General features: G+C 56.6%; 10 protein-coding genes across 10 annotated transcripts; 6 read left to right on the top strand and 4 right to left on the bottom strand.

Moving 5' to 3' along the window:
- Nucleotides 1-373: 373 nt before the first annotated feature.
- Nucleotides 374-1,255, bottom strand: BGZ61DRAFT_477874 (V-ATPase proteolipid subunit C-like domain-containing protein; the record flags this gene model as incomplete). Its single annotated transcript, XM_046248950.1, has 5 exons — nucleotides 374-441; nucleotides 505-765; nucleotides 819-948; nucleotides 1,064-1,076; nucleotides 1,239-1,255. The coding sequence occupies 5 exons, from the start codon at nucleotides 1,253-1,255 to the stop codon at nucleotides 374-376; spliced, it is 489 nt and encodes a 162-aa protein (XP_046104950.1).
- Nucleotides 1,256-1,612: 357 nt separating this feature from the next.
- On the top strand, nucleotides 1,613-2,845 carry BGZ61DRAFT_451596 (50S ribosomal protein L30e-like protein). Its single transcript, XM_046245846.1, has 5 exons — nucleotides 1,613-1,755; nucleotides 1,858-1,917; nucleotides 1,971-2,033; nucleotides 2,099-2,239; nucleotides 2,301-2,845. The coding sequence occupies exons 2-5, from the start codon at nucleotides 1,896-1,898 to the stop codon at nucleotides 2,453-2,455; spliced, it is 381 nt and encodes a 126-aa protein (XP_046104949.1). The 5' UTR covers nucleotides 1,613-1,755; nucleotides 1,858-1,895; the 3' UTR covers nucleotides 2,456-2,845.
- On the top strand, nucleotides 2,846-6,015 carry BGZ61DRAFT_390171 (SacI homology domain-containing protein). Its single transcript, XM_046242808.1, has 3 exons — nucleotides 2,846-3,164; nucleotides 3,268-5,035; nucleotides 5,088-6,015. The coding sequence occupies exons 1-3, from the start codon at nucleotides 2,966-2,968 to the stop codon at nucleotides 5,956-5,958; spliced, it is 2,838 nt and encodes a 945-aa protein (XP_046104948.1). The 5' UTR covers nucleotides 2,846-2,965; the 3' UTR covers nucleotides 5,959-6,015.
- On the bottom strand, nucleotides 6,016-7,310 carry BGZ61DRAFT_451593 (uncharacterized protein). Its single transcript, XM_046245845.1, has one exon. The coding sequence runs from the start codon at nucleotides 7,141-7,143 to the stop codon at nucleotides 6,043-6,045; it is 1,101 nt and encodes a 366-aa protein (XP_046104947.1). The 5' UTR covers nucleotides 7,144-7,310; the 3' UTR covers nucleotides 6,016-6,042.
- Nucleotides 7,311-8,895: 1,585 nt separating this feature from the next.
- Nucleotides 8,896-11,992, top strand: BGZ61DRAFT_451587 (transketolase). Its single transcript, XM_046245844.1, has 6 exons — nucleotides 8,896-9,279; nucleotides 9,567-9,613; nucleotides 9,690-9,785; nucleotides 9,849-9,933; nucleotides 10,007-11,662; nucleotides 11,739-11,992. The coding sequence occupies exons 1-6, from the start codon at nucleotides 9,226-9,228 to the stop codon at nucleotides 11,850-11,852; spliced, it is 2,052 nt and encodes a 683-aa protein (XP_046104946.1). The 5' UTR covers nucleotides 8,896-9,225; the 3' UTR covers nucleotides 11,853-11,992.
- Nucleotides 11,993-13,700, bottom strand: BGZ61DRAFT_451585 (uncharacterized protein). Its single transcript, XM_046245843.1, has one exon. It carries the CDS (start codon nucleotides 13,236-13,238, stop codon nucleotides 12,339-12,341), a length of 900 nt encoding a protein of 299 aa, XP_046104945.1. The 5' UTR covers nucleotides 13,239-13,700; the 3' UTR covers nucleotides 11,993-12,338.
- Nucleotides 13,701-14,760: 1,060 nt separating this feature from the next.
- Nucleotides 14,761-15,548, top strand: BGZ61DRAFT_239645 (uncharacterized protein). The gene has a single exon (XM_046238322.1). It carries the CDS (start codon nucleotides 14,847-14,849, stop codon nucleotides 15,417-15,419), a length of 573 nt encoding a protein of 190 aa, XP_046104944.1. The 5' UTR covers nucleotides 14,761-14,846; the 3' UTR covers nucleotides 15,420-15,548.
- A 1,460-nt stretch (nucleotides 15,549-17,008) lies between these two features.
- On the top strand, nucleotides 17,009-19,282 carry BGZ61DRAFT_351374 (CASC3/Barentsz eIF4AIII binding-domain-containing protein; the record flags this gene model as incomplete). The annotated part of the gene is made up of 2 exons (XM_046240326.1): nucleotides 17,009-17,667; nucleotides 17,719-19,282. The coding sequence occupies 2 exons, from the start codon at nucleotides 17,009-17,011 to the stop codon at nucleotides 19,280-19,282; spliced, it is 2,223 nt and encodes a 740-aa protein (XP_046104943.1).
- Nucleotides 19,283-21,808: 2,526 nt separating this feature from the next.
- On the top strand, nucleotides 21,809-22,928 carry BGZ61DRAFT_239566 (uncharacterized protein). Its single transcript, XM_046238321.1, has one exon. It carries the CDS (start codon nucleotides 22,165-22,167, stop codon nucleotides 22,684-22,686), a length of 522 nt encoding a protein of 173 aa, XP_046104942.1. The 5' UTR covers nucleotides 21,809-22,164; the 3' UTR covers nucleotides 22,687-22,928.
- Nucleotides 22,929-23,171: 243 nt separating this feature from the next.
- Nucleotides 23,172-24,274, bottom strand: BGZ61DRAFT_351510 (uncharacterized protein; the record flags this gene model as incomplete). Its single annotated transcript, XM_046240339.1, has 2 exons — nucleotides 23,172-23,298; nucleotides 23,367-24,274. 2 exons carry the CDS (start codon nucleotides 24,272-24,274, stop codon nucleotides 23,172-23,174), a joined length of 1,035 nt encoding a protein of 344 aa, XP_046104941.1.
- Nucleotides 24,275-24,989: the final 715 nt, after the last annotated feature.

Here is a 24,989-nt window from a genome sequence, read left to right as displayed (position 1 = left end):
TCTTGTCAGGTTCTCATCAGGTTGCGGAAGAAATGATTAGCGACAGCGTACACTAGATGCTCGGTTCCCCTTCACCGTCTATGCTGAGAAGCCACCCAAAGGAAAACACGCATGTTGGCACTATTTTACATAAAACCGTCCGTCCGATCCTCCACCAATCGATTACCCGGCCAGCGCATGGGGGGCAATAACCATACCAAATCCCAGCGCCCACGTCCTAAATCTCACGCTCCGTCCCGCATTGAGCTGCAATAGCAGTGCTTCAGTGCTGTCGTCATGTCTCAAGGTTATGCCATGCTAGAGAAACCAGCCCATGCGGGGAGGTACAAGTTGTCAAGCTGTCTCCGAACACGTCGCGTCGAATCGCATCGATTTAACCGCAGGTGGCGTTGAGGGTAGCCTTGGAGTTCATGAGCAGCGCAACAATGAGACCGTAAAGACCTGTGTGGTTTGGTTAGTAACGAGGATAATGCACCAAGTTCGCATTGAGTGTTGTTGACTTACCCAAGACTTCGGCGAAAATGAGAATCAGAATCATTCCGACGAAGAGACGGGGTTGCTGAGCAGTTCCTCGTACACCAGCATCACCGACAATACCAATAGCGAAACCAGCAGCGAGACCAGCAAGACCGACGGAGAGACCGGCACCGAACTGAATGAAACCGGTGTACAGAGGGAGGTCCTGCTTGAGACCATCGGAGATAAGGACAGAGACGACGAGACCGTAAATACCAATGATACCAGCCATAATGACGGGAACAATGTCTAGTAGAGTCAGCGTTTGATGGATTTCGATTCGCGTTGTTGAGATCGCCTACTCTTCACGATAAGGTCAGGGCGGAGGACACCCATGGCGGCGATGCCGACACCAGACTTGGCAGTACCATAAGAGGCACCCAGGCAGGTGAAGACGATGGCGCAGGTGCAGCCCATGGCACCGAAGAAAGGCTACGAGATGGTTAGCTTTGTACAGGTCGATGATAGGTCGGTGTTTTGGACGGGGTCAAGGGCGACTCGAGGTCATCCCTGTGACGTCGCTAAACGGATGACGTGGAGGACTAACCGCGTAGACGGGGCTGTAGAAACGCGTAAGTTAGCTTCAATCATTGAAAGGGAGGCCATGGGAGCTGATGGCAATTGATTCCGGCGATGGCGGGCGAAGCTGGGTGATGCCAGGAGCTCCGGCGGATGGTAGGGGAGCTTGGTGATGACGGGGCAAGGAGGCGCGCAGCACGTACCAGTATTCGGACACCATGTTGGCGGTATTGACGAGTCGAGACTGGGGAGAGATGGAGCTACTGGAGAAATCGAAGCTGGAGACGCGACGAGAAGCTGGCGGCAGAAGCTAGTTGACAAGAGTCGTCGGGTGATGGCCGTCGATGAGAGAGATCGGTGGTTGCGAGGTGTGCTTGTTAAGGTCTCATTCCAGGTTGGCGTCTGGTTGGCGGGAAGGTTTTGCTGCACTGACTGGAGAGGGAGCTGACATTACATAATCTAACACGGGGGCGGCGGACAAAGGTTAACCCGCCGTCCGATTCCAGGGGCGGTAGGGTGGGTCTCTCATGAACCACACACGCAGCCGTGCACAGGCCAGCCACGGCGGGCCCATGTGAAATTTTTGGCCTGGGAATTTTCTGGAGCTTTTTCTCGTTCTGACCGTCAAGGAATTCGCCAGCAACAAACCCGCCAACATCGCTATCCCATAGTCCTCAGGGCGAGCCAACGCAAGGAACCCTGAAACATCCATCTTCACCGGTATGTCTGCTATGCCAGCTTCCCCCCAGTCTGCGGCGCTCTGCCTGCAATCCCGTGTTTCTCATGTCACCGCCGCCAGCAGTTTGCTAACCCCGCCGACAGTCTTTTATCCTCCGACGAAACTCCCGTTATCCTCGACAATGTCTGCCGATTCTAGCGCCGGTACGCGAAGTATTCTTGTTGACGATTGGTTCGCGTGGCTAATGTCTTTGCAGCCTGGCCTCTGGCCGACCAGAAGCTCGAGCAGGAGCTTCTCGATCTTGTCCAGTCCTCTCAGCGTATGTCCCAACCCTCCGACGACTGGTATGCCATTTGGACACGGACTGACTCACGTTTCCAACAGACGCCCGTCAGCTGAAGAAGGGCGCCAACGAGGCCACCAAGACCCTGAACCGAGGTGTCTCTGAGATTGTCATCCTCGCCGCCGATACCCAGCCTTTGGCTATTCTCCTCCACCTGCCTCTTCTCTGCGAGGACAAGAACGGTAAGCACAATCGCATCCACCCTGTCGCAGATGGCCCAGCATGCTAATTCGTTCTTCATAGTCCCCTACGTCTACGTCAGCAGCAAGATGCACCTTGGCCGAGCTTGCGGTGTCAGCCGCGCCGTCATTGCGGCCAGCATCACCAGCAACGATGCCAGCGAGTTGGCCGGCCAGATCCGGGCCATGCGCGACAAGGTCGAGCGCCTCGCCATCTAAGATACCCAGCGCAGTGGAGGAAAAAGATGCGATGCATGGGCGGCGCTCCTGGTTGCCATTTGATCTGTTTTTGGTTCGACGGTGTCCGCAAATGGGGCGATTTTGGTAATTTTGTAGACTGAAGCCGTCCGGATGCAACCCAAAAAATATATATCAAGATGAAATATGGCCATGTCTTTGCCCACCGACCGCGCATCTGGAAGCATGCAGTGTCCTCCGTATAAATACAGCCCTTGCGAACTCGGACTTGGCGGCGAGTGTAGAGGGCGTGGGCTGCGTCCCTCGGCCTGATAGGTCTAGCGATGACGTCTGCTCCACCAATATGGTCGGTCGGTCATTAAGCGCCGCAGTCGCATTGGGCATTTTCTGGAGCTGGCGATGGAGCTGACCACTTGCTGCTTCCTTCATATTTGCGTGGGCATTTGTTGACTGGGCCCCTATCTCTGGAGGAATTGATTGTTGCCGTTGCTCGTTTCGCTTCATGCGTAGTTGACGGGCACCGCGCGAACAATGCCAGGCGTCGCTCGGAAGATCATTGTATGCGCAGCCATCGACGGGCTCATCCTCCAGCCGCTCTCCTCCAAGGGTCAGCGGCCATTCCAGCCCGTGAGGATTAAGTACGGCGATGCAACCCTGTCGTCGGCCCCCCGCGAGCAGGTCCCTGACGCCTCCAAGCCTGATTCCTCCTTTGAGGCCTTCGGCGTCATCGGTATGAGCCTCCCCCGCCTCCGCGCGTCATCACCTTGACCGGCTTCACCGTCCTGTCCAGCACCGGGCCGCTGTCTAGATATCTAACTCGCTACCTTCTCCAGGCCTGATCACCGTGTCGAGATTGCACTATCTTGTCACAATCACTCGCCGTCAGCAGGTTGCGCAGATATGTGGCTATCCGATCTACGTCGTGACCGAAGTCGCCGTCACGCCATGCACCTCCAAGGCCGGTGCCGAGGAATCTGTTCGTAGGACGTCTCATCACCTATCCCGGCAGGCTCGCGACCTGAGTGACGGCAGCGATAGCAGTGAGGAAGAAGTAGAGCTCCCTTCCCGGACTTCCGACGAGGTCGATGATGCCGTTATTGAGGATGGAGACGCTCAGCCAGACTCTGCTAGAAGCAGTGTAGCCGAGGATGTCATACGCCGGAGAGGCAGCTATGGGAGATTTGCCCAGCGATGGTTCAGCCGGAGCGGGTGGACTCTCGACCAGAAGAGAAACATGGGCTTGAGCAACTCGCAAACCGTCCCGGAGGAATCAGCGCAACCCGTGCCTGAGATCATAGTAAACAAGGTGCCACTGGAAGAGGACCCGAGTGACAATCTGAACGAACCAGAGTTGCTACCAAAGCTGCTTCGGACAGTTCAAGTCCTCTTCGGTTCATCACAGAGCTTCTACTTCTCCTACGACTTCGACATCACCAAGTCTCTTTCCAAGCGGGAGTCACCTATCAACGCCGAAACACCTCTCTACTCTCAGGTGGACCCTATTTTCTTCTGGAACCGACATCTTCTTCAACCCTTCGTGAATGCAGGACATGATTCCCTTGCGTTGCCTTTGATGCAGGGGTTTATTGGACAGAGGTCGTTTGTGGTGGACAGCCACCCTCCTCAGATGGACGAGGCTGCACAGGACTCTGTTGAGCTGTCCAACCTTTCGCCTTCAAAGTCGCCACCCGGGTCTCCACCAGTCGAGAGTATGAGAGCATCGATTGATCTTCGGCCTACAGAAAGAAAGTATCTCATAACGCTAATATCTCGAAGGTCTACTAAGAGGGCCGGTTTGAGATATCTCCGGCGCGGTATCAATCAGGACGGATTTGTCGCAAACATGGTTGAAACTGAGCAACTTTTGTCATCTTCGACCTGGGACCCGTCGTCAAAAGTCTACTCCTTTTTGCAGATCAGAGGCAGCATTCCTCTATTCTTTACGCAGTCGCCGTATTCCTTCAAACCCATCCCGACATTGCAACACTCTAAAGAATCCAACTTTAACGCCTGCCGGAAACATTTCGAAATGCTGTTGAGAAACTACGGATCACTGCAGATTGTCAATCTCGTTGAGAAGCGCGGCATTGAAAAGCCCGTCGGCGCTTCGTACGAAACATACATCGAGCAACTCAACGAAGAGATTGATCAAGACAAGAGGATACCCTTCGAATGGTTCGACTTTCATGCTGCGTGTAGGGGTATGAAATTTGAAAATGTGAGCTACTTGCTGGAACGCATGAGGGGAAAGCTGGAAGAGTTTGGAAGCACTGTGCATCAGGATGGAGCTCAAGTCGTTCAGCAGAAAGGTGTTTTGCGAACCAACTGCATGGATTGCCTAGACCGTACCAATGTTTGCCAAAGTTCTTTTGGGAAGCACATACTAGAGGTACAGCTCAAGGAGGAGGGAATTGACATGAGCGCCCAGGTGGATCAACAAACATCCTGGTTCAACACGCTCTGGGCGGATAACGGAGACGCAGTCTCTAAGCAGTATACGTCCACGGCAGCCATGAAGGGAGACTACACAAGGACGCGGAAGAGAGACTATCGTGGTGCTCTGAATGACTTGGGACTGTCCGTTGCACGATTTTACAGCGGGTATGTTGTCCACAATTGGTTTCATTCTACTCATATGCTAACAGTTGCGCAGAATGGTGAACGACTATTTCAGTCAGGCAGCGATAGACTTCCTACTTGGCAACGTGACTGCCAAGGTTTTTGAGGAATTTGAGAGCGATATGATGACCAAGGATCCGGCCATGTCTGCGGTTAAGATGAGGCAGATGGCCATCGAGCTCTGCCAGAAGAGAGTCGTCGCCGATGAAAAGGAGGAATTTCACGGCGGATGGGTGCTCTTGAGCCCCAACACACCCGACACAGTTAAGGCTTTCCCCCTTGAAGAAGTTGTCCTCCTCCTCACTGATGCGGCACTTTACCTCTGTCGGTTCGACTGGAAGTCGGACAAGGTCTCATCGTTTGAGCGGATACAACTTGGAAACGTCACCGGTATCAAGTTCGGAACCTACATCACCTCAACTATTTCCATGTCACACCTTGATGAGACCAAGAACGTCGGTTTCATTGTCTCATACCACCCTGGGAAGAGCGACATTATGCGCACCAACACGCGGACTTTCTCAAGCCGAGGTGACATTGCGGGCAAACCCAACGGCCCCGGAGACGAAAAGGATGCCAGCATTCCCGCCAGCCTGGCCAGCCTTCTGTCTGGGAAGCCGCCGCAGTCGCCCGACCTGCGCCGACTTGTATTCAAGGCACCGGATACAGACTCGTCCATGGCCGTTTCGGGGACAGACGGTCCACAGCAAACCGAGCTGCAGCAGGTGGTGACTATCTGTGCCGATATTGAACGGCTGGCGCTGGACCACAAGTTGACCAAGCCGGATGAAGAGCAAGAGAGCATACTAGAAAATGGGGACATAATATCGGTAGACGAAGCGCGGCGGAACACAGGGTTACTCGAGCAACTTGGGCACTCGATCAAGAAGCTTGTGTGGGCGTGAGCCGTTGCATAATAACCAGCAAGACCAGCATAGAAACGCAGATACACGTAGATACCATTATTACTCGAACGCAGCATGCTTTAATCAAGACGATTTTTCTAAGCGGTACAGGTGTAGCTGGTAACGCATGTTTTCGAGCTGGATGGGATAGTGGAGTTCCTCGGGGAGCCGGAACCAGCTGGACTCTTGAGACTCGATCTTATCCCAGTTGTAGCCTGGTGAGACAGTCTCCAGAAGTGTGTGATCAAGCAGCCACTGCATGGGATACTTCTTTTGCTCCTTTCCTACAGCAGCCTCTGAGTAGCTGCCGGGGCTATCCACGACCAGCACCAAGCTGCCCGCTGCGAGGACCTGCCCAAGGGTCTTGAGCAGCGTCGTCGTCTTTGCGATGCCGCCTCTCGTGTACAGCTCATTGAGCGTGAACATGAGCGTCAGGGCGATGGGTTCCTCGCCAAACATGGCGGCCAGTGCCGGGGCATCCAGAGCGAGGATATCCTGCTGGGAATAGTTGAGCGAGAGCTGGCCGTCCCGGAGCAGAGCGGACTGGTTGGAGGCTTTGGCAGCGGTGGAGGCGTACTTGGACAGCGGCGGCGGCGAGGTGGTTTTGGCCTCGAGGAGGTCGTTGACCGAGGACCAAGGGCCGGAGTCAACGAGAGTGAGGCGGCCCGTGAGGTCTTGGGACTGGATATAAGACCCGAAGGCGAGGTGCTCCGCGGCGCAACCGCCAATGCAGACCATTCGCAGCGTGCCGCTTTTCCCCGCCGCGGCGACCTTTGCCTGCTCTCCACTTGTCGAGCCCTCCACCTCAACAGGATCTTCAGCATCAGCATCAACCATCGTTTTCAGATGCGCCCGAATGCTCAGGAAGACGGTTGCGTAGCCGAGCGCACGCGTGGGGCTCCATCTCGCGGCATACGCCTCGAGGTAGTCCTCGCGTCCAAAGGCAGTGGCAAAATCACGGTTAAAGAGCGCCCGCTTCAACTCCTGCAGCAGCGTGGGGAAGTTGTCCGAGACCAGGACATTTCCAAAGGCGTCGGCGAAGATGTCGAGCAGGCGCTGCTGTTCCGCGGGGGTTTGGAGAGCGGTGGATGGTGAGGGCGAGGGCGAGGGCACTTCGGCCTTGGCGGCAATTTTGGACGCCTTCTTAGCTGCTGCCTTTTTGGAGAGACAGGGCTTCTTGACCATTGCTCTTACTGGGTAGTTAAACAGGGTAGTTAAACAGGGACCCTGTTCTGGAACGGGAACTGGACGGGAAATGGAACAGGAAATGAAACGGGGAACTTGGTTGGGGGCGTGCTGGCTGGGCTGACAGAATTTTTGATAAGAATCTCGTGAAATGTGAGGTGGTGGTTCGTCGCTTGGTGGAGGTTGCCAAATCGGAAAATTCTATTACTATGATCCATTGAAAACTCCCCAATCGCGTTGGGGGTACGCAACACCACGTACCAACTTATCGACCAAGGTGAGGGATTCTCGCTCACCGACAGACCGGACCGCGGAAACATGATGTTATACTTATGCCGCATCTGGCAGCTCCCATGATCTGACGCCTCGGAGCACACCACAGTGAGCTGCTGACAGGGCGCGTACGTGATGACGGGTGATGATGGGTGGCCAACAACCAGGTTTTACCAATCCCTTGATAACTGCTTACGAGGTACGAGGTGCGGGAGCTTCCCTCAACTTGCGCTGGCTTAGGTACCACCTAAAGCAGTATTCTGTCGGCCTGACCTGGGCAGGTAGGGCAGCGCCGCCGAATCTGCCGAGCGTAGACACCCTCCGCCGGCGCATGGCGATTCGCCGCCGCCTGTTACATCGGTACCCCGTCTCCGACTACGGCTGAAGCATGGCTCCGACCATGGCATTTCCAACCTCAACCCCCTCGAGACGGTGCGCTACTGCTCAGTGCTCCAGTGCTCTTCTGCCCACGCAGCCAATGGCCTGTCTCCGGCCTGGATTGGTGCGGATGCCCAGCCCAATAGCTGGCTCAGCCGAACCAACCAGCAAGCTTCGTCATGAATCGTTGCGTGGTTGAGGCCGTCGAACTGCGTCAACCCACACTTCTCCAACTCGACCTGCGACGGACCAAGCACACGGCGACGACGGAGTGCTGTCCGACTCGGGCACCGGCTCGCGGAGCACAGTGATCCGTGACCCCCCCGCGGGGGCTTCGCTGTCTGCCCCTCCCTCCGGGTAATTTGGTGAGGCGACAGCACGTCGAGAGAGCCTTCTAGAGTCTATGCGGATGGTTGAGCGAAATATCTTCCCCATACACCAGTCCCAGCGCGGAGATACACCACGCAGCCTAGTGTAGTCCTCGGAGACACGGAAAAAAGCCGCAATGCCCAGGAGCACTCTGGCAATGCAACTTATCCGTGACATGGAAGGGAAGCTTCCTCGGGGCAGCGACGGGAGCCACGGAGCAACCAGCAACCGACGTCAGAGACGGCGAGGATGTCGCTGAACTAAGCAACTCATAAGGCCCCTTGGCGATGCAGACACGCTCAAGGGGCTCCACTGCCGAGCTGGTCTGAGCAACGAACGGGCGGAACGGGATGGAGGATTGAGGGGAATTGCGTCAAGGACAGGCATGCGCAGGGTTTTTGTGCTCGCAAGCGCTCATCTCGACGATCTTGACTGGAGCAGCCGTCTCAACGTGGTCGACAGCCGCCTCCAGTGGCGGGCGACTACATGCGATGGGGACGCTTGGTAAGGATGCTAACGATTGAGGTGCAACAAAGTGCGGCGAGCGCCAGCGAAGGAGGGGCGTCCCTGGCGTCACTGGCCCCAGCGCTCTGCAAGCCCCCCACCGGGACCCCACTCACAGCGCCCTCGCCGGGGTACCTTGCCCCCAAACTGGCGTCCCCCGCGCGGTCACTGAGGTGAGCGGCTATGGCCTTCAGTGGGTTTAGTACCTGGAACGCCTCCCAACGTAAACCGGCCTCCCGTCCAGGCCGTCGCTCCAACTTCCCAGGCGGGCAGCTTCCCACCGGAACAGCTGCTATAAGTTAGTTGTCGGGCTACCCAAGGTACCTAGTAAGGCAAGTTTAGCAAGAGTGGTACGGAGCGCACCCACATGTACAGCGCGCTCGGTACATACAGTTGCCCAGCCATATTTAAAACTGGGGACTGCTACCAAATACATGACACGACCCCTCCAGCGGCATCAGGACTTCTACCTTTCCTCTTCTTCTCCTTCTTTCCATTCCTCCTTCTCTCCTCCTTCTTCCCTCTTCATAGAACCAGTTCCAGATACATCCGGCAAAAATGGGTTACGGCGAGCTTGACAAGAAGGCCATCAACACCATCCGCGTGCTCGCGGTAAGTCGCCTCTCGCCTCCGTCTCTGCATTCCCCCTCCAGATCCTCAGCACTCGACAATTACCCCGCCACCACCGCCAAAAATGCCCCGCCATTCAACGCGAAAGCGTGGCATGCAGGGGCGGTTTTTTGGTGAGGGAGCTGTGGGAGCTGCGAGGACGCAAGCAAGAGAGGACGAGCGCACGACCGATTCCACCTGGAGATCGTGTCGCTACTCTCTTGATGCGTGGGATGAGCAAAATGAGTCGTCGAAAGATCAATGAGTACTGATGAACCCTCGCGTTACAGGCTGATGCCACCTTCAACAGCAACTCGGGACACCCCGGTGCGCCCATGTGAGTTCTCCCCGTCGCCGACGACGCCGAAAAACCACAAACGATAAGAGGAAAGATGCTGACGATTCTCGAACAGGGGAATGGCCCCGGTCTCCCACGTCCTCTTCAACAAGTTCATGAAGTTCAACCCCAAGAACCCCAAGTGGCTGAACCGTGACCGCTTCGTTCTCTCGTGAGTCGTCACTCCACCGTGCGCCGCAACATGACGTCCCAAGCTAACCCACTAAACCCCTAGCAACGGACACGGCTGCATGCTCCAGTATGCTCTCCTCCACCTCTTCGGTTATGATCTGAGCATCGATGACCTCAAGGGCTTCCGAGTAAGTACTTCGGTGTAACTCTTCGCCACCGCCTGAGCCTTTTGACTGACGGCCCGATTTCCTCCCCTTGTAGACTGTCGGCAGCAAGACCCCCGGCCATCCCGAGGCCCATGACACCCCCGGCATTGAGGTCACCACTGGCCCTCTCGGTCAGGGTATCTGCAATGCTGTCGGTCTCGCCATTGCCCAGGCTCACACCGCAGCCTGCTTCAACAAGCCCGGCTTCGAGCTCATCAACAACTACACATACTGCTTCCTTGGCGATGGCTGCCTCATGGAGGGTGTCTCCAGCGAGGCCAGCTCCCTCGCCGGTCACCTCCAGCTCGGCAACCTGATTGCCGTCTGGGATGACAACCACATCTCCATTGACGGCAACACCAACGTTGCCTTCACTGAGGACGTTGCCAAGCGCTACGAGGCTTATGGCTGGCATGTCGTCACCGTCGAGGACGGTGACAACGACCTGGCTGCCATTGAGGCCGCCATCAAGGAGGCTCAGTCCGTCACGGACAAGCCCTCCATTATCAAGCTCAAGACCACCATTGGCTACGGCTCCGTCAACCAGGGCACCCACGGTGTCCACGGCTCTCCTCTCAAGACCGATGATATCAAGCAGCTCAAGGAGAAGTTCGGCTTCAACCCCGCCGAGAGCTTCGCCGTCCCCCAGGAGGTCTACGACCTCTACGGCAAGCACTCTTCCGAGGGTGCCGCCGCTGAGGAGGAGTGGAACCAGCTGCTCGCCAAGTACGGCGAGACCTTCGCTACTGAGCACGCCGACCTTCTGCGACGACAGACTGGCGACCTCCCCGAGGGCTGGGAGAAGGCTCTCCCCGTCTACACCACCTCCGACCCTGCCATCGCTTCGCGAAAGCTGTCTGAGACTGTCCTCAGCAAGGTCGAGGCTGTCATCCCCGAGCTTGTCGGTGGTTCCGCCGATCTGACTGGCTCCAACCTGACCCGATGGAAGAATGCCGTCGATTTCCAGCCCGAGAACACTGGTCTCGGTGACTACTCCGGCCGATACATCCGATACGGTGTCCGTGAGCACGCCATGGGTGCCATCATGAACGGTCTGTCTGCCTACGGCACCATCCTGCCCTACAGCGGTACCTTCCTCAACTTCGTCTCCTACGCTGCCGGTGCCGTCCGTCTGTCGGCTCTGTCCCAGGTCCGCAACATCTGGGTTGCCACCCACGACTCCATCGGTCTGGGCGAGGACGGCCCTACCCACCAGCCTATTGAGACCCTCGCTCACTTCCGTGCCCTTCCTAACTGCATGGTCTGGCGCCCTGCCGACGGTAACGAGACCAGCGGTGCCTACTACGTCGCCCTGACCTCCAAGAACACCCCCAGCATCATTGCTCTCTCCCGCCAGAACCTTCCCCAGCTTGACGGCTCGACCATCGAGAAGGCCAGCAAGGGTGGCTACGTCCTGCACGAGGTTGAGGGTGCCAACGTCACCCTCGTCTCCACCGGTTCCGAGGTGGGCATTGCCGTCGACGCCGCCAAGCTCCTCTCGGAGCAGGGCGTCAAGGCTCGTATCGTCTCCATGCCTTGCTGCGAGGTCTTCGACCTCCAGTCCAAGGAGTACCGCCTTTCTGTCCTTCCCGACGGCATCCCCGCCCTGTCCATTGAGGTCATGACCACCATCGGCTGGGAACGCTACACTCACGAGCAGTTCGGTCTCACCCGCTTCGGTGCCTCCGGTCCCTACAAGGATGTCTACAAGGCAAGCGACCCCCCTGGCTAGGCTAAGCCTAAACCCCAGACTTCCCCGCTCAAACCCTTGCTAACCCCCGCTGCAGAAGTTCGAGTTCACTCCTGAGGGCATTGCCAAGCGCGCTGTTGCTACCATTGACTTCTGGAAGGGCGTCCCCGTCCGCTCCACCATCAACCGTGCCTTCGAGCAGCTCAAGTAAGCGAATAAGAAAAATTAAGATAAGGAACAAGGGATGGATACGCTGGAGATGGCGGGAATGTTTATGCCGTGATGATGGTTTTTGGAGCAGGGTAATGGTTAAATAGACGTCTCGAAATGAATTCAAAGGCCTTTTAGAACAGTCCCTACTTGCTATGAATACTCTTGCGGATACTTGAGTGCGCTCCGTGACGCTTAAAACAGAGTGCCATCCTATATCCCCAGGTCCTAAACTCCGTATCCCTCCATCCGGTTGCCGGTCCCGATCCTACTCAACCAACCCAGTAGCTATATTAGATCCAGACACCGTGACGCCTCGCTCTCCTTGTAGAAGAAGCCAAGTTTGTGTACTCTGTGAGGACATGATGGGGGGCTCCTCCCGGGGCCAATGCCCGCCTAGTTGTATCCCTTGGTCTTATCGCATCACATCATAATCGTAATGTCATAGCGCACGTTGACCACGTCCACAAGCGTACCGCTCATGATCTCATTCAGATCCGTCTTCATGTCCTTGGCTCTCGGTGACCCATTCCCTTTGAAACTCCCTACCGACGTGCTCTAGTCTCGCAGCTGCGCGGCGAGCCTCTCTAGCCTCATCAGCAGACCCTGCGACGACTACGCCTATGAGCATGGGCGCGGCGTCCTCAGATCGCGGGTCGTCTTTGGGGTTCGGGGGCTCGGAGGGGGCGGCCCCGGGAGTGGTGACTGCGGAGCTCAAGTGGGCGGCGCTACCGGCACCGGAGCCGGGGGCGTCGGGGGCGTCGCGCGGGTCGAGGTAGGAGTGGAGGACGACGGGCCCGCGGTCCGGGTACTCGACCATGAGGCGGGTTGGGCGGCCCAGGCCTAGGCGCAGCGCGGCCGTCTGGGAGGCGAGGGCGCTGGAGGTGAGCGAGGTGAGGGACTCGAGATGGGATTGGGAGGCGGCCGAGGTGATGAGCGGAGTGAGGGTGACGTCGGACAGGTGGAGGGAGAGAGAGGGGTGTTGGGAGGGGAGGCTGGCCATGATGGTGTCGGTATCGCGGCGCGCGGAGCCTCGTCTCTTTCGGCTGTGAGGGTCCTGGCTGGTCCTCTCTCTTGCTGCAATACAGGTCGTCGAGGTCGAATTGGCGGCAAGGACTTCTTTGTCAAGGAATGGAAGACACGGCGACAAGCAGAGAGAGGGAGGAATTGGATGAGGGGTTCGTTCTGTGGAAGTGGGATGGTAGGATGGTAGACCAGAACCGGGATTGACGTGAGAGGCAGCTTGAATGATCACATGGATTGGGATTGGGACAAGGCTTGGCTGGGGTTGGGGTGCCGTTGGTGCATTTCTGGTGCATTTTGGTGCATTATCCAACCCCGCTGAAAACCGCCGCTTTCTTGGGAACCCCACCGCGGCTGGTACCATTACGCACAACCGATGCAAAGCACACACGGCGGTCGGAGAGGGGTCAATTGGCGACGTGGTTTGATGGTGACGTACGAGGCAAAGGGACGAGTTTCATGGATCGAACGGTGCTGTCGAAAGGTGTCGAGAGACAATACGTGTTGAGTCAGGCGTTTGCAGGAGACGCTGTTGAGACTCTGGAGGCGGGAGAGAGACTGAGTGACGACACAGCACCGCTGCTTCAACCAAAGCTCAACTGAACCCCGCCCACACCGAGTCTCCTTGTTATCGGCAATGCACCCACATGGGCAAGCATCTCGGGGAGCTATGCTAGAGCTGTCTGTATGCCGTAGTATGTCGCCTACGCACCTTAGTTGACAGGCTAGAGGCACTACTTAATACACCCCATCGAATTCGTACTTTTTACGGAGGGCTCTTTCAAAAATCTTGTCCAAGCGCTAGTAACATCATATCCATTTATCCCTGTCGGTTACCTGAGATACATAAAGCTGTCACAGTCTCGTTAAACAGCCGCTGTAACTTCAGTAGTAGTACGCTGCTGATCAGGATATAGCGGTTGCTGTGTGCTGTAGCCTGCTATCCTTTAGGGCCTATAGAAATCAGGAAGTACTTAGTGTACTTATTATCTAACCTAATAAGTAGGACTTACTTCTTATGGACAAGACTTTTGAACCGGCCCTCCGGAGTCATGGCAAAGATACCGCGGCGGCACTAGGTAACCCTGCCTCCTCCGTCCTACGTCAGTCTGCTCAGAGGACCGTGTCATATCATGTCCCCAGTAAAGCAAAGAGGCAAACCCGCCAGAGACACAGAAAGAAAAAGGCAAAGCACCCCAGGATCAACGTTGGGCATGCGAGCACGGCAGGGCTTGTCGTGATTGGCGCGAGAAAGGGCTCGTCGTGGGGGTGAAAAGTCTCGCCCGGCTGCCATGGCAGGTTCCCTCATGATGATGCCGGGCTGTGATGATGTGATGCCGCAGAGCGATTGATCACGTAATCTCCGCATCGGACAATAGGAGTTATGGGAAGATTCAAGGAAAACTCTTTGAGGCTCATTTCGTATTGCAGGCCTGCGACTAAATTCCATCCCGCTTTGACTGTGCATGGAATGGTAAGTAAGAGAGGGATGGGTTTGGTGGTAATTCGGCTTCGGCCGATGATCCCACCCTTGACACGACACAGACACAGACACAACACGCAAACATTCGGGCGGACGTTCAGCTCATTGATTGGCGACAACGCGCCGCAAAATCAGACACAGTCCCAGTGCAGCCTGACATGTGCCGCGGCGTTGGACCTCCAACCACACGGCGTCGACGTGCCAGGTTCGAGACACACCCTTCAGAGCCTCTTTTCGTGGTCCCCCATAGGAACTAGCCGGCCGTCATGTATCATGTCCGGGGTAGCAGGTGTGGAGGGGCGGAAGGGGGACCGCTGACGATGGCGATATCCCACGTCCGTGGATAGGGGACGGACTGGCAGATGCTCCGCCTGCAGCCTGACGCGATTTGAGGAATCGGAGTCTGCTCAGACACAGGAATGCAGAGAGGCGAGAGCGGTAGGAGGAATATTGTTGCATCCCGGAAGTGGCTGTTTGGAACTAGCTAACATGGAGCTCCCTCTCGCTGATGTTGTGCATGCGACTTTTGCTAGTCCGCCCTGGTGTTCGCCTCAGTCCTACCAAACACACCCTCCCTCTCTGCCTTTGTTGTCCGCTCATGGTCTGGATGGACGATGCGGGGTGTTGGCTCGGCTGTCGTGGATCTGCTGGCGAGCCAGCGCAGAGATACATACCACGTACATACCATCTTCGCACATTCGCACGTCCGGAGAGATATGCCCACCGTGCCCACTGTCCGCCGCACGCCGCCCAGTAAACGAGGCGCGCGCTGACCTGGTTTCCTGCGAGGCATGCAGGCTTGGGTCGAAACGTGGCCTTTGGGAGTCTGTGGCCCCAGGCTGTCGGCCGTCACCCCCAACGACGAAAGCATTCATTCACTGCTTCGATTCATCAAGGCCCGGTACGAATGCTGAAGAGGAGGTGGCTGATGGAGAGAGAGAGAGAGAGAGGCATGCCGAGTACGAGAGGGCGACGAGGTGGAGCTTGTCAGCTACTACCACCTCGGCTTACCTTTCCCCAACCCAGAGTGCGGGCGCGGGACCGCGACTTGTTGGGGTTTGATGTCTGGACACAGCGATTCATGGCATGCTCGAGATGGGTAGAGTAAAGGGAGGCGACAGTGGTGGCATGGCCTGACATGTGGGAGCTAGAACCGTCATTGGAAAGCCCGTCAACCCGACCCCAAAGGGAAGGAGAGCGCCATGGGGTCGCGATATCGCTGCAGGAAGGTAGGCAGATGCTAAGGTAGCAAGGCAGGCATGGAAAGTTCGGTAGTCTGCGAAGAGGTAGTGTGGTCAACTGGCCAAGCGTGGTGTGTGTATGTGTGTGGATGTATGTGCCAGTTGTGTGAGCGACGGCCCTTCACGGAAGCGCATTCACGCGTTGAGATGGATGTCCTGCATCGGACGCAGTAGATTGGGTCAAATAGCAGCAGCGGAATCAACAACAATAACAACCACCGCACAGGTGCCGACGCGGAGGAAGCGCAGTGATATGTATAGTCGAGGCCAGACGCTGCAGCCCCGAGTGGTGTGCCGCGCAGTGCCGTGCAGCAACAATGCGATGCCCATCAATGGGTGCCCCTCTGTCGTGTGCTTTTGCAGTGTTGGTGTTAGTAGTGATTGGGATGTGTTTCCGTCTCTGTGCAGTGTTTGGGTGACGGAGCCCAAAGGAAGGACGCGGAAGGGGCTGTGATCCCGTCACAGTAAGAAGCAGGTGGATAATGTGTGTTTATTATTTTTTTTGCTTCTTCCCCTTCGGACCTTCGCACGTGGTGGAGTTGGATGTGGATGCCGATGGCACTGGGTCTGGGTGCTGGGGTGATGATGATGAATCAATCAATCAACGGATGGAGGTCTGGATGGAGGTCTGGATGGCCGCGGACAGCCACGCTCTCGTTTCTTCAGCGGACTTCGGGGTGCTTTGTTCCTTGGGCTGGCGGGCGGCCCAGCGGCCTTGGGGCGGTTTCGCCTGCTAGCCGGAGGTCGAGGCGGCGGACGAGACACCACCGCTGCTTGTCACTTTGCACACCAATGTCGCGGGCGGGGTACCTGTGCTCCTGGCGGCCCGGCACCTCCAGTAACATGGGGCTAGCGGACCACCTAAAGCCCAAGGGCCGGGGGGGCCAGACACTTTTTGGCGATCCGATTGACCTTGCCAAATCTTCTCTCGGAACCACCATCACCACATCTCGCTCTCCCACTCCCACTCTCTCGTCTCCCTCCTCCCGCTTCCTCACCTCTCCCCACGTCTCTCGCTCTCGACCACCGCCTGCTCTGCAACGCACTGCCCTTGAACACAGGCAAGCGAGCATCTTCGAGTCTCCTCCCCCCCCTTCCCCCCTTCCTGTCTCGCTTTGTTTTCTCTCTTGGGTCGGTTGTCCAGCGGTTGCTCTTGCTTCTTGGAATCTATATCAGGTATCGGGTTGTTGGGGGTTTTTCTTGTTTCTTGCTTTTGCGCCACTACCGCCGGGCGGTTCCTGGGTCTCGCTTCATCCCGCCGGTTCGCCTCTCGTCCGCGGCTCCTCTCCCTCTCGGCTCCTGTCCTCGGCCGTCGCCGCATGATCCGCCAGGCCCGTCGCATCCTCAACCTCCCGTCGTCCCCGAAGCCCCCTCCGTCGACTTCTCCATCGCCTCCATCGCCGCTCAACCATGGCTGCCGCTCCCCGACGCAGAAAGCTCATCGGCCATCGTCGCCGCGTTGAAGACGAGGGCGACGACGAGGGCGGCCCGGAGGCCCTCGACCTCGATGACGATTCCATCACCGATGGCTCCCTTGCCACCGACGACAACGACTTGGCCAACGACAGCGATACTAGCAACATCGACGAGACCTCCCCGACGTCCCCGAATGCCCGGAAGACGGCCAATGGCGCACCCAAGCACCCTGGCCACGCCGCCAGGTTGGGCACCGATGCTGGGGCCGATGGCAAGCCCGTCTCGGATACCGATATGATGCTCCACGGTCTGTCCATCACCGACCCGTCGCCCCCCGTCCAGGAGATGCATTTCGATGAGGTTGCCGCCCCTTCTCCGGCCAAGTCTCCTGCCGCCCCCATCGTGGTCAGCTCCGCCTCTGCCACCCGACAGCCCCAGGGCGCCGCTGCAAACCGCCGACGTCAGGAACATGAGGACTACAAGAAACGAAGGGACGAGGACCCAGCCTTTGTGCCTAACCGAGGTGCTTTCTTCATGCACGACCATCGTCATGCTGGCCCTGCGGCAAATGGTTTTCGACCTTTCGGACGGGGTCGCGGTGGTAGAGGCGGTGGTCGTGGAGGTGGCATTGGGGGGCCTTTCGCTCCTGTTCAGTACGTGTTCAACCTCCCGCCCAGTTCTCTCTCTTTTACTGACCAAGACAGCCAATTACACCACCCAGCTGACCCAACAACTAATTCCCCATGGACCCACGATATGCACGAGGCTGTCACAGAGCCGCATCGGCCTCCGGTACGGCCTAGACACATGCAGGAGGAGGAGGGACCGCCAAACGGCAACGGCTTCATCCCGACATGCGATCCCCACCCGACCCCGATCAACCGTACCCTCTCCACGGAGAAGCACATTGGCAACGCGCAAGTCCGGGTCTTCCTTCCCAACATGAAGGCCCCCGCCGTCTTCTCGGGTGTCCCCGTTAAGCAGTATACGAAGCTACCTGACCACCGCCCACCTCTGCGACGAGACAAACCCGTCCGGATCTCCCTTCCCGACAACCCGCCACGCTACATCTTCCCCGCCGCCGACAGGTCTTTCATCTTTATCCCCCGTGCGATGCGGCCTAATCAACAACGGATGCGCGGTAAGCCTCGATCCGCCTTTGGCTCGGTGGGTGGCTTTTCGAGGAGAACCAGCGTCTACGGAGGCAGCTTCTACGGCAGCGTATACTCGCCCAGCATTGGCGGACTTAGTCGGCGGTCGTCCATTGTTGAGAGGGATTACATGTTCTCCCCGACAGGCTCCGTCATCTCGCGGCCGCCAATCCCAGTTGAGAACTCCCGGCCTATCGTTAGACTGCCTCCCGCCCCTCGACCCGATATGCCTATGGCGCAGATTCCTATGGCACACATCCCTATGGCACAAATCCCCATGGCACAGGTCCCCATGGCACAGATCCCTATGGACCCGACCGGTCATTTCGAGGGGCCGATGGGGCTGGAGACCTCTATTAACGATCTCCCCCAGCCACAGACGTATCCGCTGCCACAGAAGCCTGCTTTCCAGGAGAATCGGCCTACATCGGCACTCCCTATGCATCAGCCGCGTCCCCAGAAGAACATCTCGGTTGCTGATATTGAGTCTCCCACGCTCTCGCAGGGCCCTCAAGCCTTCCAACAGCCCTTCCATCAGCAAGTCCCTGTCCAGATGTCAAATGGCCTCCCTCATGAGTCCCACACTCGCCAGTCTTCCTATCCGTCACAGCACTCTACTGGCACTCCATTGTCGCAGATCCCCGAGAGGGCAATCCATGCGGCACCATTCCAACCCAACACCTTTGGCCAGCAACAGCAGCCTTTCTACAACCAGCAGCAACCCTACCAAATGCAGCAGCAGCAGCAGCAGCAAGGGTACTACTATCCGCCCAACTACAACAACTCTAACATGGGTCCATCCGTGGCGGCTCCTTCATTTGTTCCTGGACAGCAAGGTGCCCCTGGTAGCTTCACGCCTCAGGCCCAACACGAACAGCCTGTGCAAGGCAACGGCCAACCCCCTGCGCCTAATCCGAATCTCGTAGCGCAGGAGGTCAATGGCATGGTCTACTACTATGATGCCTCTCAGCTACCTCCAGTGAACAACTACCCAACCTACTCTGCACCTCCGGCTTACCAGCCCAACGTCATGGGCATGGGGGGTATGGTAACACCTAGCCCAGACGGCTTCTATTATGCCCAACAAGCACCCGGCATGGTCTACTACCCGCAGTAGAGTTGTGAGGCGTTAGACCCCTCGTACTTCGCCTATCCTTCTGCTTATTACCCGTATTCGATTTAATTACTACAACTACGACCTCAGACCTAAAAAACAACAAAAGCACACGCGACACTTATTGCTGGGAACCTTTCGGGGGTGTATGGATGGGCATTGGGGGCTTCGGAAGCCTTGGCGAGACGGCATACTTATTAGTCGTTGGCATCCTCGTTTCTGAGATGGCCCTATTGCGTTGGATGGACGGAGGTCTTCTTGGTGGACCTGTTCGGAGAGTCCCGCCTTGCTTTGGAGGATGGTTCAGATGCATGTTTGCATTGGATGGCACCCGGCCACTATGTTGGTGGCAATATCATTATCTCCTGCTTCTCTCGAGCGACTTGGCACATTACTTTTGGGATGGACGGACTGATGGGATTGCGTTCCCAGTGGAAAGGATCATGACTGAGGTACTGTTTGTCTTTGCTTGGGGGGTGGACGTTTCCTTTTTCGCCACAAAAAAAAATTGGGGGAGACGGGGATGTGGACGGCATGGTTCTGCTGCGGTGTTGCACTGCTTGCTTTGCCAATCCAGTTCTTGTACCCTGAGGATTTGTATTTGTTGCGAACCCATGCGTGGTGTTGTGCTTTCATGGCAATGGCGTTGGGTGTCTGGTGCATTATATATACCTGAATTCAAGTGCCAGGGTGGACATTGGTGAACCAAACCCGCAACAATGCCAAAAAGTGAAGTATATTGCCATATGTCGAGGATAGGTATGTGGGTGTCAGGGTCGCTGACACGGGTCTGGTCGGCAACCGATTGACCCTTGATGCCTCCGTTTATCCGCCGATCTCTCCCATCAACGCCAGGCCCGACGCTGGTGACATGTGCAACTGAACTGGGCCAAGATGCATCAGAGATGGTCTACGTCTTGGGTCCACTTAACCTTCACGTTGCCCTCCACATGGGTATGATAGCTCCGCGATGGCGGATATGTGAAGAGTCAGGACGGAGCCACCTAGTGAGCCATGTGAGGTACTGTTGTTGACATTGACCAACCGGAAGACGACATTCAGCCCCAGGATAGACCATCTGACGTGCGGGACCAGGTAAGGCCTCGAATTCGTCAATGTCTGTGCCCATTTTTACTTGATAGCTTCAGGTACATACATTGCCAAGGGAAATAAATCAAGAGAGCTACCCTAGTGACGCATAAACGACCAAGGTTGATGATGGCCGTCAGATGACCTGCAAACACAGCACTCGAAGTTTCTTACGTACGAAGTATGCAGCCGAGAATCAGGGGTGATGAAACCAGGGGATGAGGTGCTGGGTAGAGAAGACAAGGTTAGGTTTGCAATTGACTCTGTCGTGTTGTTGACGTTGTAAGGTCGGATTGGGAGCTAGGTCATGAGCGTCAGCGTAGTGTCATCCGGAGTGAGGAGAAGAAGCCAGTCGGCCGAGGCCAAGCCAGTGAGACTGGGGCAAGCTCGATCAGCGTTTATTCGGCAAGGTACGGTGCCCCTATACTTGGCACAGCTGCATATTGTATTTTGACTCTATAGGTGAGAGAGGTAGTTTGGGCTCGGCGTGGTTGTACGAGGCCAGTACGTACATAATACGGATGTACAAAGTAACTAAAGAGGAAGGCCTTTGGGCAAATAACAAAGTGCAAAGCTCAGATGGATCTTTCTCACTGCCAATCCAGGGCCAGTCTAGGTAACCCACACACGTATACCTGTCAACTGTGCTGAAATGCTCGCCCGAGGTCCGAGTTGACGGTGCCCGATTGGAGAGGAGCAAGGAGCGAGGAGAGAGAGGAGGGAGAGAGGAGGGAGAGGCGAGGGGGTGTGAGTGGGTGTGGTTGCACAACTCGACGACGTGCGTCACGCGAGATGGATTGAGTCGGATGGATAGGACAGACGGAAGACGGAGGGCAAGCAAGGGAAAGAAAGTGCAAATAATAGCCCCGCCCTTGGGGGACTGATGATGGACATGTCCAGGGTCTAGGGTCGTGAGATATGATACCCAGAGCTCTATCTGCATGGGCTCAAACCGCCATGTGTGACTGGGGGCGCATGGGCGGGCGGAGGGACGATTGACCACAGGGGACGCAAGGGATGGAATTAGGTGGGAGCTATTTTGTCTTGCACAACAACAACAAACACTGCTCAACTTGGCAGTCATAATCAGCGGAGGCGGAAGCGGAAGCGGAGCAGCGGGTGGTGAGCTGAACGGATAATTGCATGTCTCGCCTTCGGGGGGCAAACCACAGGAGGATGATGGATGGATGGATGCGTGGAGGGCTGGGAGCCTGGACCGCTTGTGCTTGTGCTGGTGCTGATAGAAAAAGCAGCGAGCCAGATGCCGGATAGCTACGGACTCGGTGGTAGGACAACCAGGTACCTTGCACTTTGCTTCTGCCAGGCTGGGATGCGTTGGTGTTGTGTCTGATTCTGATTCCTAAGCAGAAGGAATCTGAGTGGCTTAACCGTGGCCCCCTTGCTTGGGCGTGGGCATCATCACAGACTTCCCTCCCCAAGTCCCCAAGTTCAAGTCCCGGCGTTTTGGTTCCTTGTTAGCAGCTGAATGCCCGAGGTGGTTTAGTGAGGTCTCGGAGACAGGGGACAGTGCTTCGAGGAAGCGCCCTCGGCTGAGGAGAGGAGGATCCAAGACAAAGTCCTATGAAGCCAGCCACCAACGACGGGCAAGAATCATCATGTACCGCGTACTGTACAGATAGGCAGAACCGAGAGTCACACACAAACACCACCAAACACACAACACCACACCACAGCACACGCCCCCCAAGTAGCCCCTAGAGACGAGCTGGAAGCGGGGAAATGTCCCCTGGAGCCCTCGCGGGATCGTGACCGCGAGTCCGTGACCTGTGACCAGCATGAGCATGGATGGCGGCATCGGTGAGGGTGAGGCGGCGCTGCGTGGGCCTGCGCCGGAAGCCAAGTCACGGGCACGCATCAGCAACTTCGGCGGCGGTACTCCATACCCCCATCCCGATAACGTCGGAGGTTGCGGTGACGGCCAGCAGCCTATCGCCCGCCGTGTACATGCACCTTCGGTCTCACCTCTCCACCCACCTCCACCACCTCCACTCTTTGCTTCTTCTGACTGCCTGCTCCAAGCAAGCCCAGACTCCACTCCACCACAGCCGGGGAAGGTTGAACGCCTCGCAGCGATAGTTGGAGTCTCTCCTCTCAGGCTAGCAGCTGCGAAGAATGGCGGTCGGGGCGTCCCAGGCAGAGAGAACTATGACGGGAGCGTCGTGTGTTTGTTTGCCTGCTCGCTCAAGGCGCCGCCAATTGCGACGCCTCGGCATCTCCCGACCCGCTGCCTGTTTCTCCTGCTCGGCGAGACCCAGGGCCGAACAGCTGTCAATGGCAAAAACGAAAAAAGGAATTAAAATAAAAACAACGACAAAATCAACTGTTAAGCGACTGCCTAGACTGCCTGGACTGATTTCCAATTGTCTGAAATGCCACACTCGACACCCACGACACGCACCACGCACACCCCCTCCCCTGCGCATCCATGACCCATCCATGAGTCGCACCGAGCCAAAAGGTGCACCAAACTCGCACGCTTGGTTGCGTCTATCGCCTCCTCGGACACTTGCTGCACATGGCCGCTTTTAGGCGGCGTCCAGCCTGCGCAAGCCAAGACCGACAGTCAGAACTTCAAAACACACTCCCAGGTCCACGCAAGCTTGCATAACTCCGGCTTCCGTATTCATTAATTCCGCTACCGTCTTACACGGTAGTCACATTTGGTCTCCGTATTACACTCCCCATAATGCGTCGTCATCCTCTCTCCTGTACCTTGCTTGGCGCGTCCTTGGGTTGCTCAAGAACTCTTGACTTCCGCCTTGGCTTGTACCACGCCCTAGACCTAAGCCGGCTGAGAGAGAGTCTGCAGAATTCCCCGTGCATCCACAAAGCCGAATTCATCCAGCGTTTCCTCCCACAGCTGATCCGCAATGGCTTTGGCCCCTCGCTCGTACGTACTGGTGGCAAGCCTGCATGTTCGTGTTAGCTGAGCGCCCTGGTCACGATAGGGCTGGGTTTTCCGGCCGACGGCACTTACGGATGAATCCTGCAGGCAACAAGAAAACTACCATGCGATTCCTTCCCTTTCACCGCGGCAGCGTCAATGTACGTCACGGAGCTTTCCTCTGCGGTCCTTGCCGAGATAAACTGGACCAAGTTGAAGACGGCACCAACCACGCCGTTGATATTGCGGAATAGACCGGTCTTGGTCAGCCCCGGCTCGACCATGTTGATGACGACGTCCTCCGGATTGACGTGGTCGGCCAGTCGGCTGAGAAACAACTGCCCAAGCAACTTGGACACATTGTAGCGTTCGCTGGGATCCCAAGCCGTGACTTTGGTGTCGTCAAATGACGCTAGCAGTGGCCTCTTGTCCCGGTTGGGAAACTTGGCAAACGTGGACATCATCGAGTTCACAACCGTAATTTGAGGTGCAACTCCGGCGGTTGACTTGGCCTTGAGGATAGGCAAGAGGAGTATCACAAGCAGCACTGTGCTCAGATAGTTGACCTGTATTACCTTCTCGTGTCCCGTGGGAGCCAAGCTAAATTCCACCTCGGCGAGACCTGCGTTCAAGATGGCCATGTCGATCCTAGGGAGCTCTGTCTCGCACCGTTGGACAAACGCCTGAATGGATTGATATGACTCCATCTCCAAAGGCCAGACGTCGATCTTCGCACCGGGGTTCGCAGTCTGCAATTGCGGGACGGCAGCTTTGCCTCGCTCCAGGGAGCGGACGGCGACGACCACGTGTGATAGCCCGAGGGCGAGCATTCGCTTGGCGCTTTCGAAACCGAGGCCACTGCTGGCGCCGGTGACGATGGCAACCTTGCCGCTCAAGTCGGTCTCCTTGGGGAGTTTTGGAAATTTGGTCAAAAATTGGCCCTTGATGAACGAGGAGGCCCGGCCGGATGTCACTGGCGCCATGTCCTTGGACGAAACCATCTTTGGCTGCGGTTGTTGCTTTGGGTTGGACTTGGAAGGAAGATGAAAAGTAAAATTTGGACGAACAAGTAAATGTAATAAAGTATATGTTGCTGTGAATGTCTGTCTTTTTGTCGATATCCTTCCACCTCTCTCATGTTGGGCTGGACATCGATCCTTTATAAGTCTGCTGTGTTGAATCACGATGGACACGGACATAGTGGGGACTCCGGTGCCAAGCCAAGCTCACAAACCATTATGGGAATAGTTCAAAGTTGATTACACAGCAAGGTGATATGGAACGGCGTACCCGGCATTTTCTTGTGTCATTCATCACGGATGGAGGCTGTTACAAGGGCGGTGCTTCTGGATGCCGCAATTCGCATTCGCACGATGGGATTGCAGGTCGACAGGCCAGAAAACGTGGGGCGATCCTTCGAGGGAACTGGGATAAGGCATGGCTAGTCCTAAACTGGAAAATGCTAAAGTCTTGGCATGGTTTCTGTGCTCGTGGTTGGACAAGGCGACTGGGGCCGTCTGAATCACCATGCACAGTTGATAATAGTGGATGAGCTTCTTGTCGAAGTTCTCAAAGCTGCGCTCAACGTCGGCACATTGGTCTAGTAGGGCCCCTCCGGCTGCATCTGCTCTGTTTTTAATTCGGCAGTACCGCAAAGCTTTCGACTAAGTTTTCTCCAAACGCCCCAGTATTGGTCGGTTGTACCCTGTCGGTATC

The sequence above is a fragment of the Ilyonectria robusta genome, assembly GCF_021365365.1.
Source record: "Ilyonectria robusta strain PMI_751 chromosome Unknown BGZ61scaffold_9, whole genome shotgun sequence".
NCBI lineage: Eukaryota > Fungi > Ascomycota > Sordariomycetes > Hypocreales > Nectriaceae > Ilyonectria > Ilyonectria robusta.
Note: the sequence above shows the minus strand (reverse complement) of the source record. Positions and strands in the feature narration are given on the sequence as shown.

Excerpts from the sequence above, each read along its gene's own strand:
- BGZ61DRAFT_451593 (XM_046245845.1), bottom strand. The coding sequence starts at position 7,143 with ATGGTCAAGAAGCCCTGTCTCTCCAAAAAGGCAGCAGCTAAGAAGGCG.
- BGZ61DRAFT_451585 (XM_046245843.1), bottom strand. The coding sequence starts at position 13,238 with ATGGTACCAGCCGCGGTGGGGTTCCCAAGAAAGCGGCGGTTTTCAGCG.
- BGZ61DRAFT_390171 (XM_046242808.1), top strand. The coding sequence starts at position 2,966 with ATGCCAGGCGTCGCTCGGAAGATCATTGTATGCGCAGCCATCGACGGG. Across the intron at positions 3,165-3,267 it reads TGAGGCCTTCGGCGTCATCG|GCCTGATCACCGTGTCGAGA; the intron begins GTATGAGCCTCC and ends TACCTTCTCCAG. Across the intron at positions 5,036-5,087 it reads GTTGCACGATTTTACAGCGG|AATGGTGAACGACTATTTCA; the intron begins GTATGTTGTCCA and ends ACAGTTGCGCAG.
- BGZ61DRAFT_239645 (XM_046238322.1), top strand. The coding sequence starts at position 14,847 with ATGGAGCTCCCTCTCGCTGATGTTGTGCATGCGACTTTTGCTAGTCCG.
- BGZ61DRAFT_451587 (XM_046245844.1), top strand. The coding sequence starts at position 9,226 with ATGGGTTACGGCGAGCTTGACAAGAAGGCCATCAACACCATCCGCGTG. Across the intron at positions 9,786-9,848 it reads CGTGACCGCTTCGTTCTCTC|CAACGGACACGGCTGCATGC; the intron begins GTGAGTCGTCAC and ends CTAAACCCCTAG. Across the intron at positions 11,663-11,738 it reads CCTACAAGGATGTCTACAAG|AAGTTCGAGTTCACTCCTGA; the intron begins GCAAGCGACCCC and ends CCCCCGCTGCAG.
- BGZ61DRAFT_239566 (XM_046238321.1), top strand. The coding sequence starts at position 22,165 with ATGAGCATGGATGGCGGCATCGGTGAGGGTGAGGCGGCGCTGCGTGGG.
- BGZ61DRAFT_451596 (XM_046245846.1), top strand. The coding sequence starts at position 1,896 with ATGTCTGCCGATTCTAGCGCCG. Across the intron at positions 1,918-1,970 it reads GTCTGCCGATTCTAGCGCCG|CCTGGCCTCTGGCCGACCAG; the intron begins GTACGCGAAGTA and ends ATGTCTTTGCAG. Across the intron at positions 2,240-2,300 it reads TCTCTGCGAGGACAAGAACG|TCCCCTACGTCTACGTCAGC; the intron begins GTAAGCACAATC and ends CGTTCTTCATAG.